The sequence below is a fragment of the Sinohyriopsis cumingii genome, chromosome 9, assembly GCF_028554795.1.
Source record: "Sinohyriopsis cumingii isolate HCF-2022 chromosome 9, ASM2855479v2, whole genome shotgun sequence".
NCBI lineage: Eukaryota > Metazoa > Mollusca > Bivalvia > Unionida > Unionidae > Sinohyriopsis > Sinohyriopsis cumingii.
In genome coordinates this window covers 21508471-21525855 of record NC_142969.1, presented here as the reverse complement: position 1 = coordinate 21525855, position 17385 = coordinate 21508471, and the positions used below count along the sequence as shown (strand labels likewise).

The 17385-nt window shown below is 34.6% G+C and overlaps 1 protein-coding gene across 2 annotated transcripts in view; it reads right to left on the bottom strand.

The window, feature by feature from the left end:
• Nucleotides 1–17385, bottom strand: part of LOC149791368 (SWI/SNF complex subunit SMARCC2-like) — a 55401-nt gene that overhangs the window by 12595 nt on the left and 25421 nt on the right. The window contains exons 10-21 of one of the 2 annotated variants that reach the window (XM_089969923.1): nucleotides 16985–17118; nucleotides 16087–16172; nucleotides 15017–15225; nucleotides 13882–13995; nucleotides 13324–13480; nucleotides 12365–12481; nucleotides 11172–11370; nucleotides 9611–9733; nucleotides 5808–5963; nucleotides 2780–2892; nucleotides 1295–1471; nucleotides 80–268 (exon numbers count right to left, since the gene is read on the bottom strand). In XM_089969923.1, coding sequence (XP_089826049.1) covers nucleotides 80–268; nucleotides 1295–1471; nucleotides 2780–2892; nucleotides 5808–5963; nucleotides 9611–9733; nucleotides 11172–11370; nucleotides 12365–12481; nucleotides 13324–13480; nucleotides 13882–13995; nucleotides 15017–15225; nucleotides 16087–16172; nucleotides 16985–17118 — 1774 coding nt within the window. The remainder of the gene's footprint in view (nucleotides 1–79; nucleotides 269–1294; nucleotides 1472–2779; nucleotides 2893–5807; nucleotides 5964–9610; nucleotides 9734–11171; nucleotides 11371–12364; nucleotides 12482–13323; nucleotides 13481–13881; nucleotides 13996–15016; nucleotides 15226–16086; nucleotides 16173–16984; nucleotides 17119–17385) is intronic. The other variant, XM_089969924.1, reaches the window with a different exon arrangement.

Sequence of the window (17385 nt, the reverse complement as noted above, 5' to 3'; positions counted from 1 at the left end):
GACAATGAAAAACAGGCCCTCACATAAATTATCCTGGACATTAAGCATATACCTCAGAATCTCATTCCCACTTCCTTACCTTGGCCTTGACAGCAGCTGCAGCCAGTGCAGCAGCTGCTGCAGTTGCAATGTTACCAGTCTTCCCCTCCTCAAAAGGCACAAGCTTTCTCTTGTCATCATCTGACATTTCATCTGTCTTCTCTTCTTCCTTCTTACTTTTAGCTTCAGAATCAGTTTCATCCTTCTTTTCTGTTTCCTGCATAAACAACTGATATCTTTACAATGAGCAGCAATTTAATTTCTTTTTCCTTTTAAATTTCTTTACATGACATGTATAAGAAAATAAACCATTTGTTATCAATATACCACAACAGAACTGTATAGAACAGGGGTCTCAAACATGCAGCCCACCAAGCCGTATCCTGTGGCCCACAAAATGATTGGTGTCACAAGGTATCATGAGAGATAACAAACATGGTGTGGCCCTTGGGCCATCAAAAATGCTCTCACGTGACCCTTAGGTTGGTTTGAGTTTGAGAACCCAGGTATAGAAGATGCATAACTTAGAACAAAATGCACTTGCACATTTCTTAAGGATAAAATAATCATGAAACAAATGTTTTGTTAAATAGTTTTTAACATACTACAGTGAACTTCTTTCCAGTTTATACATTACCAAATACAAACACAATCAGCAAACCTTGCATATTGTAAACAATAACTTTAGTCAATTTTTATTCATAAGCCAGGACAAGAATTAAGCATGTTATATGCCATGTGACAATGTAACTTTTGAAATAAACTAAAAATGATGAGTGTTACATGGGTCCTCTCTCTGGTATAAAATCCATACATGAAAATAATGTACAATGTGGAAAAGGTGAAAATCTGGCAATGGCCAGCTGCATATACTGGTGCTTATGTTTTGCTAGGTCAATAATTAACATTCTAAATTATGATTATTGAAAACACCTGCTGATTTTGAATACAGGCAGAAAATTAATGGATTCATTCAAGACCATTTTTCTCGAATTGCAACTGTAAATATGACCTATTCATCCCCATAAATTATGGAAATCCACAAATCAGTGGAACATTCGCATCCCTGGAGATTTTACAAAATAAATTGCCATGCCAAGCTTGATAAAAATTAATCTGTTTTTGTTTGAGCTAATGTTTTCAGAAGCAAATATGAACGACAACACAGAGACAGATGACAATGAAAAACAGGCCCTCAAATAAATTAGCCTGGTCATTAAGCGTATACCTCAGAATCTCATTCCCACTCCCTTACCTTGGCCTTGACAGCAGCTGCAGCCAGTGCAGCAGCTGCTTCCGTTGCAATGTTGCCAGTCTTCCCCTCCTCAAAAGGCACAAGCTTTTTCTTGTCATCATCTGACATTTCATCTGTCTTCTCTTCTTCCTTCTTACTTTTAGCTTCGGAATCAGTATCATCCTTCTTTTCTGTTTCCTGCATAAAAAATTGATATCTTTATAATGAGCAGCAATTTAATTTCTTTTTCCTTTTAAATTTCTTTACATGACATGTATAAGAAAATAAACCAAAAGGAAAAATTTCCAAACCATTTGTATCAATATTACCATATCAGAGCTGTATAGAACAGGGTCTCAAACATGCGGCCCACCAAGCCGTATCCTGTGGCCCACAAAATGATTGGTGTCACAATGTGTCACGAGAGATAATAAATGTGGTGTGGCCCTTGGGCCATCAAAAATGCTCTCATGTGACCCTTAGGTTGGTTGGAGTTTGAGACCCCGGGTGTAGACAATACATAATTTAGAACAAAATGTACTTGCATATTTCTTAAGGATAAAATAATTCATGAAACAAATGTTTTCTTAAATTGTTTTTAACATACTACAGTGGACTTCTTTCCAGTTTATAAATTACCAAATACAAACACAATCAGCAAACGTTGCTTATTGTAAACAATAACTGAAGTCAATTTTTATTCATAAGCCAGAACAATAATTAAACGTGTTCTATGCCATGTGACAATTTAACTTTTGATATAAACTAAAAATGATGAGTGTTACATGGGTCCTCTATTTGGTACAAAATCCATACATGAAAATAATGTACAATGAGGAACAGGTGAAAATCAGGCAATGGCTAGCTGCATATACTGGTGCTTATGTTTTGCTAGGTCAATAATTAACATTCTAAATTCTGAGTATTCAAAACACCTGCTGATTTTGAATACAGGCTGAAAATTTGGATTCATTCAAGACCATTTTTCTCAAACTGCATTTTATATATATATATATATATATATATATATATATATATATATATATATATATATATATATATATATATACACACATACTTTTACCCCAACTCAGTTTTATTAAGTTTCTTAAATGATCGACACAAGCTTTAAAAAAGTTCAAGTGCCACTTAACATATATATTTCTTACAAAGATGTACAGCCTCATTAGAAAGGAGGCTAATTACAATATGCAATAAGAAACAAACATAAACACATCCAACTCTGATGTCCATTTTTCTCTTGTTCCAGTTGTATATATACACTTTTAACCCTACTCAATTCTAGTAATTTTTAAAAAATTTGAAAGCCATTTAAAATATACTCAATTTAAAAATTTGTACAGCCACATGATGGAGGGTAATTAGAATCTACAAATAAAAATCAAATACACATTCTGTTCTCTGAAAACAGAATTCAACATTCTTTGAATTAAATTTGTTATGCAGTAACATGTGCATGTATGATATATTTTTCCTATATTTTACCTCTTCTTTTCCATCTTTATTGTCATCATTATCAACTTTCTTACTGTCCTCTGAAGTTCCCTCTTTGTCATCCTTCTCTTTTTCTTTATCCTCTTCCTTCTTCTGTTCTTCACCTGAATTAAGAATTGGAAAATAGCTATCCTATGAATGTATATGCTCGATGTTGTTCAATTAAAGTTTCACTTTTGTGTCAAAATTCCTTTTACATAAACGGCATAGCTGCCAACACCAGAGTATAAAAATACTGACTGCTTATGAAAAAAATACTGATTCTCAGAAACAAATACTGATTTTTAAAACTTTAATGCATATGTAACTACTTTCAACCATCAGTAAAGCTCGACGATAACTTGGTTAATTATTTAATGTCAAAGATGCATATGTTGCACACTTGCACCTTCTGAGTAAGTCATCAGATACAGGCTGTTTATAGGAGCCTTTTCTAAAGCTTGCCTTTTCAATCATTAATGATTCCAATGTACCAACTTTCAATGAAGATCTGAATTCTGTGCAATTGTTTTTTACTGAACTAAAATCTTCTCACAATCAGCATTATAGTGTGGTAAAGAAAGAAGTCCTAACATAAAATGGCTCAGATGACTTTTCATTCTAGCACATGAGTAATTCTTTGCAATTGTGATGTCTGGAAAAAGTGTGCGACATAAATTGCCAACATGGTATTGAGACAATTCGGTCCAACATGGACAAAAATATGACCATTCGACCCAACTCAAATGACAATTCGACCCAACCTTGACCAAAAATAAGACAATTCAAAGTGAGAACGAACATCAATAATATACAATAATTTGTTCCTACTGCTGAATGTGTGCACTTGTTTGACAACACTGTTTCATTGTCAGTTTAATTAGGCTGTAAAACAGAATAGGATTTTGAAAAAAAATGGAACAAAATTTAAAACAAAATTATCTTGACATTATAAATTTAATGTATGCAAAATGTCGTTTTTAACAAGATTGAGTCTATATTAATGAAGAATTAACAGTAACGTAAGCATATGACCCTATAAATAAGTCCATTTATGTAGGATTCTTCTCTTCCCCTGAATCCAAAAATTGTTAGAATACGTGTTCTGTAAAATCAAAGGGCCACGTGTGTTTCTGTGGCATTAGTTAGTTGTTGTCTCAACTTCATTTTCCATAAATGCTTCCACATTTTATAGAAGACTGTTGATACTGATGGCATTATCTGTATACTGCCTCCAAATCCTGACACGGATCTGGTAAAACTGTCATAGTTGTTACTGTGGGTCAAATTGTCTTTCAAGTTGGGCCGAATTGTCCTTTGAGTTGGGCGGCATTATCTTTCGAGCTGAGCCAGAAGGTCTTTTTTTCAGTCCTAATTGAACCGGTGTCTTTGGGCCAAATTGTCTATTAACCCACCAGCATCACAAGCAACTGAACAAGGAATGTTCCTTTCTAAATGAAATTTAGTGAAACGAACTCTTGATCAAATTGCATCAAGGTCCTCTACGGTATTTATAAACATAAGTTCAGACTGTGGTGTTGAGGAGGAAACTGCAAGCTGATGTTTAATAGCTTTTTCATGCTATTTTATGTCATGGGCACCTCCATGCCCAATAGCAAAATCACAAATACACAATTTTCAAAATGCAAAGTTTTCTCATTTACTAGATAGTTTCACAAAATTAAACATTATGGCACAATTGTCCGTCCAGTTCTGTTTTCTTTTCTTTGCTGGTGAAAATTCAAAATCTTCTGCTTTCCTTCTCGACATGACAAAGGTGAGATACTGTGATGGTGGTACATGCTTTGCACAATCCATTATTGTGGCAAAAGACTGGCATGATAGCCTCACGAATCCAGCCCCTCCAAAAAGCTAAAATTGTCTTGTTTTTTGTAAAAGGTCAATTACCTTCATTTTGCACCACCAGGTGTTGCTAGTTTTTAACAGAGCAAGATACTAATGAGGATGCTCACAGCATGACTAACTACTAATATGGTAGCCCAGATTCATCTGACCAAGTATTAAAGATGCTGCATATCACAGATGGTGTATACATAGTATAAACAAAACAAAAGTCATGGTAGACTTCCATGCTCTGAAGTTGCATAAATAGCATTTAAATGACACTGCTGAAACAGCACAAGAAAAGAAAAGAAAGCATAAATTAGTAATTCATCAAGTTACAAACTCACTCACATAAATATATTCCGTTACTAATGAAGGAATCGAAAAAAGTCAATGTCGTCTTCTAAACTTATAGACTATACTTTGAACTAATACATCTCAAATAATTAGATCACAATTCTATTGAAACTACACAAGGAAAAAAAGAATAAATTAGCAATGCACCATGTGAAAAACTCTCTAAATCCAACTTTGTTACAAACAGAGCAAGTGAAAAAAGTCAAAGTGACATTAACTCATAATGACCTTGCAAAGGTCAATGACAGCATATTGTGATGTGGTCTAAAAGGGACTAGCATCCCTAAAGGTGACTAAATCACTCAAATTTTGCAGAAATTGTGAAAAGAATGTTTAAAACCTCCAGCAGAATGATTAATCCACACAATAATCCAAAAAGGAAAGTTGGTTGATTCAATTAGAATACAAAAATGGCTTGGATTGTCAGAGGATGAACTGGATGATGTTATCCAGCCCAGCAGCAAAACTAAAAAGTGACTACACGTGGTCGTGCCAAAGGGAGGTAATGGGAAAGAGTTATTGCCCTTTGTCTATTAATACAGACAGAAAAGACCATTTTTATCTTTTAGTAGGGCTAGATTCAAGAGGTATTGGGCTACTATTCCTAATGTAATGTGATTGGGGGATGTATTCAAAGAAGAGAATAAATGTTGATGGTCCCTGCCCACTCATCCTCCAGTTCTTCCTGCCATTCAAAACCATGTTAAAATTTGACTAAAATGATAAATCTTCAATTATCGAGGCTGTACACACCAGATTATTTTAATATAAATGAAAATGATACACTCTATTGAAATTGACTTTTTTAAAGTGTTTCCACTGTAGACAAGTATCTTACCCTCTTCTTTCTCTACATAAGTCCCTGCAATGCCACTCTTCTCCAGCCCATAATCAGGGCCAACCACTGTCTCAGATTTACCAGCATCCTCTACCATTTTCACATGGGCATCAATCAGTGCAGGAGGTACCTCATCCTTCATTTTGGAGAACTCCTCTGAACAAACAAAAACAAGAAATTCAAACACTACAGATTTTATGACTCAATGTATCTTGTATAAAAATATAGCTACATTATACCAAATAATAATAAAAAACTTTACTAAGATGCTATACCAAATAAACTTCAAAACCTATGTTATACAACATAACCTGCAAGGTCCTTGTTGTGTTATACAACATAACCTGCAAGGTCCTTGTTGTGTTATACAACATAACCTTCAAGGTCCTTGTTGTGTTATACAACATAACCTGCAAGGTCCTTGTTGTGTTATACAACATAACCTGCAAGGTCCTTGTTGTGTTATACAACATAACCTGCAAGGTCCTTGTTGTGTTATACAACATAACCTGCAAGGTCCTTGTTGTGTTATACAACATAACCTTCAAGGTCCTTGTTGTGTTATACAACATAACCTTCAAGGTCCTTGTTGTGTTATACAACATAACCTTCAAGGTCCTTGTTGTGTTATACAACATAACCTGCAAGGTCCTTGTTGTGTTATACAACATAACCTGCAAGGTCCTTGTTGTGTTACACAACATAACCTGCAAGGTCCTTGTTGTGTTATACAACATAACCTGCAAGGTCCTTGTTGTGTTATACAACATAACCTTCACAAAGTCTATGTTGTGCCATATAAACTCCAAATTATTATGATGTTATGTGCATAGCTTTCAAAAACACAAAAATAAAATCAAAACACTTTATATCTAAAATGATGCCACTACTTGCAAAGAAAGTGATACCTAGCCTACCCAATCTCACAGGGAGCTAAGGAAGCTTAGCAAAGGTACAGTAAAACCTGTCTTGAATACCCTCTATAATGTGCAACCACCTGTCATTTGTGACTACAATCATCATGCTATGCATGAATACATCACAAGTACAGAGATAAATACCCCTGCCTTTTATTTAATCCTTTGAAGCCACAACCATTTGATGAGTGTCGTGCCATAAAAAAAACCCCCAAAATAATGGTTGTCCGACCACAAGTTCCTAAAATCTGTAAGTGATGCAGACAGCCCTTGTATACTGCAGACTAAATTCCAGACTAAAGTACACATCACTAACTGCCATAGTAGTGCCTAAGTCCTGTAAATTCCAATTATGATCAACGATTGCTTCTTTAATAGCCACTGTCACAGATGTCAATTCAAAGGTTTGTATCACTTATTTGTTGTTTGTGAAAAACTGAAAAACCATAATTATGCCCTAATGAGAAATCTCTGATAAGGCTTCATTGTAGCCGTCAAATATGGTGTTCGTCTTTGGAGCCTATTCATAATGTCTGGGGTGAATGAGGTCTTTGACCATGTCTTTAATAAGTAATTAACATTTTCCAGATTCAATTTACACTGTAAAATGTTTATCTTGTTTGTTGATTTTTTAATTTTATTATTATTAAAATCCACACCAAGTCATCTGTTCACTGTGGAGCAGGTCTGTTACACCTTTCGTTTATGTAGTTGATATCTTTATGTCATCGGTGAATTAAGCATTTTAGCTCTGTCTTTAAATACATGTACTTTATTTCTAAATGGGTTAATTTTGTCTTTTGATTTAATTCCCTAATACATATATATTATGTATTTACCTAAAGCCAAACTAAAGCTGCTAATTCATACATAAAGGAGTTTTATCATAGCTAACCATGCAGTACTGATGCAATATTTTAAGTGATTCTGAAAATGACAGGATTGATGAATATTAACTTATTAATTCTGTATTTCATTTGCTAAATTATTTGTACACATGATCTTCAAATATAGCTGTAAATGTCTAATGACAGATGTATACCTTTATTGTTTTACAAAATTACTGTGAGATGAAATCACAAAATACTTTTACAAGAACTAAGAATAACAAATAAAAAGCATTTACAGCAATTGTGGATATTTTTCCTTCTTAAACATGCTGCATTTTGACCTTGAAAATGGTAAACTTGCATAAACCTGTGATGAGAGACCACCTGTATTGAGAGACCACTTTTTGTTGGCAGAAGGGGTAACCACATAAGACAGGTTTTACTGTATAGTGTCAGAATGGTAATCTAACAGTTGTGGATTTGATACCTATCCAGGCCAGCTTGCATTGGATGCCTCAGTGTATCTTTGGTAAAGACACTCAGCTCCCATTTCCTCAGCATTAATATTGTGCTAAAAGTGTTATTAAAACTAACAGCAATCAACCTAATCTCATAATGCATATGAAATATCTTGCATCATGAGCAAAGCCTCTCATTCATCACAGTCCTGGTCCTGGAGAAGCATAATATGTGAAGGTCTTGAGCCTCTAAAGTTCCTGACAGTTCAACAGTCATATCGCTATGATGTCTGCAGTGCTGCAGCTTATAGTGATGTCTAGCACTGGGGCATCATGCCGCAGACATGTCCCACCCAGTCACATTATCCTGACAATGGGCCGACAAGTCCTAACACTAACCTCTTAATGCTGAGCGCCAAGCGAGGCAGCTGTTAGTACTATTTTTGCAAACCTTTGGTATGACTTGGCTAGGGATCGAACCCATGACCTCCCGCATCCGAGGCAGACACTCTAACCACTAGGCCATCCGAGCAGTTTCAACAAGATTTAAATCACTGTACAGTTTATAACTGTGAAGAATGCCTAATTACATACAAGGCATTGATAATTGTGGACTCAGCAATTAAAGACTGCTTAAGATGCATTTATACAGTAAATTTCCAGGATTTTTTTTAAATGTGAAAAACCCATCTTTGGTATTTTTATAATAGAGATTTTCAGTTTTAATGAGATCAGTTTTATATGAGAACAGCATCTATCTACCACATATAGCATGTTTCAACAAAAGTGTGATAAAAAGCTTTATATTTTTAAGAGGGATTCATTAAATTTATCACCAATTTATGCAGTCATACATCCTGAGAAAATACTGATCTACTGTAAAAAAAAATACAATGTATAATTTTTCTTTAAGCATTTTACTGTCAAAAAGTACTAAACTCACACAAAATAGTAGTAAACAAGTTAATAATAATCTACATGTTCCTCCACAAAACATTCTGAGATTTTGTATTTGGAAGGTATGACCACTCTGCAGGCACTGCAAGCCATGTAAGTCCAAATCCAAAAATATCCAGAAAAATGTGAATAACTGCCATAACAAACAAATCTGATTAGGTAATTCTTCATACGCATACAATCATATAAATAAAATTTATCTGTCTAACTTGATATGATTCGTCAAAGAAAAACAATTTCTTTTTTTTGGTATATTTTTGTCATGACCTGAAAATCTAAACAGGTAATCCACATAGGAATACAAAAATCTTCCTATCAAATTAAATTTGTCAACATCAAATGGTTCTTGCTTAATTGTGCTAACAAGTTTTTGGAATGAAATTCACAAAAGTGTAAAACAATGGAAAACTTGTTGCAATGGTCAACAAATCTCATCAGAACATTTGCTCTTTGCCACAACTGAGTAAGTACAATTTCATTGCTCTAAGTCAAGAAAAGAGTTATCATCCTAAAATGGATCCGGAACACGTATGAACATACAGACAGCAGAAAAACAAATGCTCCAATCTGCTATTGCAGTGGAGGCATAAAGAAACATGAAGATAAATAAGAAAATGTTAAAATTTTATTAACTTCCTTACCAAGGGCTGCCTTGGCTGCAGCACTAGCCACTCTGGGATCAACGACAGAAGCAAGGAAGGCTACAGTTGACATCACAGGGTTCCCACTCTGAGAGAAGGGTATTGGCTGGTATGCCAAGGGACCTGAAAATTTAAAAAATACCTGATAACCAATGAGATAAATGTATCAGCTACTATACTTTATTCAAATCTTTTTGTGTCAGACAGCACTTGAGGTGATGCTGAAGGGCTGTTACTGCTGCCAGTTTCCTGCGGCCCTTGGTACTGTTTGCTAGGCCAGCTTGTATACACAGAAACTTTAAATCTCAATCATGGGTAAAGAGCTTGTAAAACATGGATGCCCTAAACACAACTCTAGTTCCCACAACACACATGCTCAAAATAGACTACCAATCCTACTTCAAATGGAGTGTAATTCTGTAAACCTTATTACTCTGACATCTAACTTTCATAACTGCCAGGTTATGGAATCTCAGGTCAAAAAATGATTTTGGACTCCCGAGCCCCCAAACATGATCAACATTTCCAAGAACACAATTTCTCTTTTTTCAGTGATTACAATATTAGACGGACTTATTGTCCAACACTGTTATAAACAACTTTCTGGTTTTAACTTTCAAATGATTTTGGAAATCCATTACCTCCATCAACGCATGTACATAATGTATAGAATCAGTTTTTTTTTTACTGCAAACTGTTTTAAGTTACACCCATTTAGTAAAAAAGGACATTTGCAGGGGTGTACCTGATGGGATGTTGTTTTTGTTTTTTTTTGTAGGTTTAATACCACTTTTCAGCACATGATAGGCTATACATGTTGGCCAGTACATTTTGGTGGAGAAGTAACACCAACCCATGGAAAGCTACAAGTAAGCTTTCTCACATACCACATTGGCCAAGCCAAGATTTTAACTCACGCTGATGGAGGTGAAATGTCAGTGAGCTGTGAAGTTGATTATCTCAGACAACTTGGCAATCCAGGGTCCCTGGTAAACTGACTGCATTTTTATAGAGTAGAGTTTGTAACACTGACACAAAAATGAAGCATGACTGAGAAAAATGCTGAAAATATTACTAATATTATAAGTAAGACCCTTCTTTTTAAACAAAATAAAATACTACACCACCCACCCCTGAAATTTACACAATGCTTATTTCAAATGATATTTATTGAAGATGTAAAATATTTTCTGTATTTAACCAGCCTGGCATGGAACAATTCCATCAGTTTCATAAATTTCCTTCAAAATTAGTACTGACTGTAACTTGAAAATCAGGGTCTTTGTATTATACAAACTTTAAAAAAAAATCAGGTAATTAAAGTAAGCAATTTTTCACAGGTTAAAGACTTCTATTGAATTTATCCAAAAAATTAAAGTCTTTACATGCTGAATAAAAGAACTCCACACCCCATTTACAGTTTTGTATTTTGAGAAAAATGAAATACATTTAGGTAACACAAGTTATTTTAGAAGTTGTAAATAGTTTTACATTATGCATATGCTGAATGTACAGAATGGCTAAACATGTAAAGACTTTAGGATTTCATGATTCAAATAACCTAGGTGTCCAAAATCATCATCTAAGTATGGGTCTTCAATTGGCAATCTGAGGAACTGCAGTATACACTCATCCTGTGTTCGACTGCCTACATGCTCGCTGACTTTATTCCAGTCATCTTTGTACATCTCAAGTGCCTCAAGTAATAACAGTGTCTCCTGATCTGTCCACTCTCTTGATCGTGTAGCTGCCCCTTTGTCCTGAAGGTTGTTAAATTTAAAAAACTTTTAGAAAAGTGAAGCAAAAACAGTTTGCACTACCAAAACTTAAATTAAAAAAAGCTTGGTTCCAACAAAAATTGGTAAATAATTTCTATTAATATTTCCATCATCTTTTTAACAAAATCAAATGTTCATAAGACAATTTTATTGGATTTTTACATGGAAAGCAAACCAGGTTAATCGGAACAATTTGTGTTAGCCTCACTGTACAGAAAATGGTACCAATAAATGTATTACTTCAACTATAATGCTAATTCAAGCAATATTCATGATCTTTGTAGATATGTATAGGTTCAATAGATTGACCAGAAGGTTTCATTACTTGCCCTTAAATATTTTATGTTATTTAGTACATTTTTATATTATTTTGTTACATTTTACAGAATTTGAACATCTTTGCCTTTTATCTTGAATATTTTTGATCTTCATATTTACATTTATTTGGATTATTTATCTTCCTAAACTTTTTGTGCAAATCATTATTACATTTTTATAACTTTGCTTTGGACAAGCACTGGTAAATTGGTTTAAGTGATATGCATGACTTGTTCACTGAATAGGTTAGGTGGTATGCACAATTTGTCCACTGAATAGGTCCTGGTATATGCAATTTGTCCCCGTAATAGGTTAGTTGGTATGCATGGACTGTCCACTTCATAGGCTGGGTGGTATTCATGACTCTTGCAAGCTTGGCCTGAAGTCATTCAGGTCAAGATATACAGACTAATAAAGGCAATATAAAAGTTAAACTTACTTTTGGCACATGGTGATGTCTACCTGAATATTATTATCTTGTCACTGTGTATGCAATGATGTGCTGTATATTTCTGAAAATTTATATCGTGGAAACATTATGTTGCAAGTGCTAACAATGATCATACTTGATTTTCTCACAGGATGTCTTGTAAATATTAACCACTACTGCAAAGTATTTGTTCCCCTCCCCCTAAAAATTCTACAAAGCAACAAATACCTTTTGTGCTTTTTTGGCAAAGAGGTCAGACCTCAGACCAAAATTACTAGAATCCCTCTTTTCTTCTCCATCCTTTTCTTTATCATCGAAGCTGACAATCTGCTTGGCTGCTGAGGGCTATGTAAAAGACAAATGATATTAATAATGTTTAAGCATATTAATTTACATAAATGATATTAATAATGTTTAAGCATATTAATTTACATAAATTTTAAAAACATTAAATAAACTAATGCCATGTGTTCATGTTTCGTTTGAAGTAACAAGAATCAGCAATCATATATCATCTAACATACTGTGTATTAACAATACAACAATATAATGCCATGAATAATTTCTTAAAAGATGTGCATTACTGAGGAAGTGTTCTTGCTTTGTTTGGTTTATTAAAAAAATACAACACAAATAGGTCAGTTACTGCCAAGGCAATTGGAGTCAAAGCACCTTGCCCAAGGACACACCATAGCAGTCAACCTGGGCTGACCCAGTGATACAATTCAAAGCTACACACTTTCAGTTGCAAGTTTGACATTGTAACTATTGAGTCACCTCCGCTCATGTCTCCATTAGTCACCAATTAAGACAGTCACCTCCGTTCACGTCTCCATTAGTCACCAATTATGACAGTCACCTACGTTCATGTCTCCATTAGTCACCAATTATGACAGTCACCTCCGTTCATGTCTCCATTAGTCACCAATTATGACATTCATAAATGTGCATCTGGTCTATAATACATTCCCAAGCCAGTAGAGGGTGGAACAAATGCTGTGACTATATCCATGTATGGGCCATAACCAATATGTCTAAAAATTTAGACATCATTAAAAGATGCAAGAGCTGTGGTTCTATATATAATGTTGGAATAAAAAAGAGACATAGGACACCTATGATGGACATTACCAATTCAAAATGCCTCCTACACTATCTAAAGTGAGAACAACAAAACTGGTAGTTACCTGGTTAATTTTGGGAGGGTTGATGGGTTGCAGACCAGATGGTGTGTCAGACAAAATGTGGAAGTGTGAAGTGGGAGGTGGTCCCATGGCTGTAGGGCGATTGTCAGCATCCACCTGGTAGTTGATCAGGCCCCATTGCTCTAGAAATGCATGAACTCTGAAAATCAAACATAACTTGATTTGATGTTCTGCTTGCTTTGCAATACAATTCATCAGAATTTTATATTACATACCTGTTTTCATGCCAACACCTTTTTACATTTTATCTTTGCTTAACAAATCTATATAACTGGTTTAACCATTCATAGTATTCAAATGTTTCTATTAGAATGTAACAAGATAGCCACAAACTAAGATGTCATTGATTTTATTTTGAGTCAGTAAAATATATAAAAATAAAATGTTTCAGAAAAGCTTCTACACACTGTGTGACCATTATAGTTTTACCAAGAGTACTCTTGACAATGTAGCTGTTATATTTACAGTACTCTCTGCAGCAGTTTTAAATAATCAACTCTTCATATAAAATTCTATCAAATAGTCAAGAACTAAAGTTACCTCATTATTGCGCAGACATCTCCAGCCAGATTACGTCTACAGGCAGTGCTGGTCAAGTATTCTGTTGGATTCAGACGATATGTGTCAAGCATGAAGTTTCTGTAAGCCATATATCTGCAATTACAAAGCCATGATTATAGCGTACTGATGTTATTGAACAACTTAAATATATTTCATGACATAAAGATAAGGGAAGATGGGCAATATTTTTTCAACTAATAATTTTTTTTAACTGTACTGGCCAACAACCTAAGTTAGTCTGAATTACTAACCAACAGACACGTACGAGTTCCTTACCTCTACTGACTAAGACTCAGTATACAGATACGTGTGACATCATTAAAGAATAACTTGACCATAATAGACATATATTGACGGAATAGTTATTCTGACACTAGTAACAGCCACATATGATTTCTAAACACAAAATATTTCTTACAACAATATGTCCATCAACTGCACCAGATAAATGGAGTTTTTGTACGATAACCTGGTGGCTGTAATAACTCCGTGACACATAAAAATATTGCAACAACAACTCAAAATTCCATAAAAAATAAAAAATATATCTCCAACCAATTCAATGGTTGAACAGTTCTAAACACCAATCTTAAAATTTAAACTAATTTGTAACACTATCAAAGACACCTGAGTCCAATTTATTTCCTTAAGGTTCAAATCTGAGGTAGGTGACCTAACAAAATATTTACTTCTATTATTATTCAGTTTTAGTAACAAAGAAATGACAGCATGTCATTAGATAATGAGAGATGCATCATAATACCATAATTATTGTATTAAAAGCCCTCCTTCTAATAAATGCACCCCCCCACAAAAATTCCAATTTTATCAAGGCTTATAGACCAGTATATATCCAATATGGTACGTCAAAATAACTAAAACAGTACTCGAGTAATCCAATGACTGTTGGAAAAATCAAAACAATAAATGAAACTGACATGTTGCTAAACTGTTGCTGGAGTCTGAGTCTATTTTTATACTGTTTTCTGCAGGATTTTAAGAATGGTATTATTAATGCTAATAGTATTTTTAATACACCCACCCCCTTAAGTGTACAGCCCTTGCGGTGTCAATTAGAATTGGGGTTTCCATTAGAATAACTACAGTATCTTACACTTCTGGTGATTTTGACTTATTTTTGCTGTTAAAGAATTCTGGGAGTCCCCTCCTCTCGATGGCATGAATGCTGTTGTAGTCAAACCAGGAGGAGTAGCTGGGGATGATGATGTGATGTGTCTGCTCAGTCATTGTATCATCCATGTCATCTTTATCCTTCTTTCCTCCATCTATCTCCTCACCCTCCCCCTTACCATCCTCACCGCCCTGAAATCAGCAGTAATAACATGCATTAAATACATGCAACATTAGATTTTATTGGCCAATGTAGGAATAGTATAAAAATCAAACAAGCACACTGTGAAAAGAAAAAATATTCAAACCAATTTCAATCAGACAACTGATCGCAAGCAACAGGTAATTTATGAGGGTACTCCTTATGCCACCCTCCCCTCCACTCTCCTCCCTCAGCAGCACTTCAAAAATATAAGGGCAATTTCATACATGGCCTGACCTATTCTGCACATAAAAAATGGATGTCTGCTAAATAGTGAGAGAAAAAAATTCATGCTGGTGCTCCCAAGTCCTTTTAAATATATTAATTCTGACATGTAAAGATTTTCCAATAAGTGTAATGCACTTAATCTCCTTACTTGCCTTGATTTAACAAATGATTCCTTACAACTCCACACAAAATGCTGTAAACACCCTTCTGGGCATTTTAAATGTCTTTGATTTTGTATTGATCATCAAACTACTCCTATTAGAAAAGAAGACACAATTGTGCAACAAAGGTGATATTTAATTGAGCAAACAATCATCCAATAATTATTTTGACAACTGGAAACCCAGCCATTGAGTATGTTAACCATTTGTTGAGTACGTTAACCATTTAGTGAGTACATTAACCATTTGAGAAACCATTTATAGAGTACAGTGGTAATATTAAACAAATAATGACACACACAACCATACATCCACTCACATACACAAGATTAAAATGAGCACAACTTATGTAGACCTCTATTACAAAATATGAAGAGGAATTACATATATCTAATGCAGTCAATTTTTATACATGAAGCAAAAACTTAAAGAGCATTTTGTAAAACAAAACTGTGTTCTTACTCTTTCACTTTGTTCCTCATCCATGTCGATGACAGATCCTCCTTTCACTGGCTGGAACTCACTGTCCTTCTGACTTCGAGAAGGTGCTAAACAAAAATAAAAATAATTTTTTTTTATCTGTTTACCTAAGCAATTCCTTGCATAACAAATGAATAAAAATTCACTGATACTAACTTTTCTTCCACTAGTTAAAAAAAAAATCATTTTCTTCATACCAATTGTGCAAAACATCCATTAAAGTTTAAAAAACTCCAAGTATCCCAGCACCATTCTCAAACCAGGAATATTTATGACAGAGGTACCATTCTTTCTCACAAAATAAGGAGTACGTTTTGGAACCAAAGGCCATTTCTGTAGTCATGGAACTTTATGAAAATGAAGACATTTTGGATGTCATCTAATTTGGAGTACAAACTGAAAAAAGCACATTTAAAATTGTGTTGAATCAACATGAAATATATAAACTTAAGACATTCACACAGAGTTTAAGAAACAGAGTTTAAGGAGGAAGTTTAGTGATATGGAGAGAGGCAGAGGGGAGGGGAGAACCCTGCATGTACTATGCATGCTGAAAGTCAATACTGTGATTGTTGGGCATCACATTTGTATGTACTTTACACACATAAGTTAATACTGATTGTGGGGTATCTCATTTTTATGTACTATACATGTGCAAACCAATAGTCAGCTAAAATTGAATGGTGTTAAGTTCAATAGCTTTTTTGTATAACATGCTAAAATTAATTTCAGCATGAACAGCAATAAAGCAACAAGCACTGAAGTGAAGGCGTAAAAAAATGAGATCAGTCTGGGTGCTTATCTTGTTTGGTGATCTAGATTTCTTTCACATCAGTTTTCATGGATGCCTTTGTGTATGTCTTTCTCCTTGTGTGCCTACCTTGTTTCGAGAGCTGAACTTCCTGTATATTGGTCTCCGGAGATGGATCCTCCATATCCCGTGTTAGATCATCTTCATCCTCATCCCGATACGACCGACTCTTTTTTGCAGACCCAATAACTGATGTTCTTCCACTAGAAACACAGGTGTAAATGATAAATCAGAACTGTGTCAAGAGAAAATACATGTCCCTGCCAATGTGATATAACTGAAGACTCCTCTGTTCAAGATGCAAGGGTAAGTAGAATTCAAAATCCAACAACAGTTGTAACTGAATCAAATTTGGGGATAAAACATGATGGCCAGTGGGTTGTAGATCATTAACCAGGCAAACCATGGTTAAAAAGTCTAATAGGAAGATATTTTGCTCTCAAATTAGGTAAAAATAGATCAAGTACATT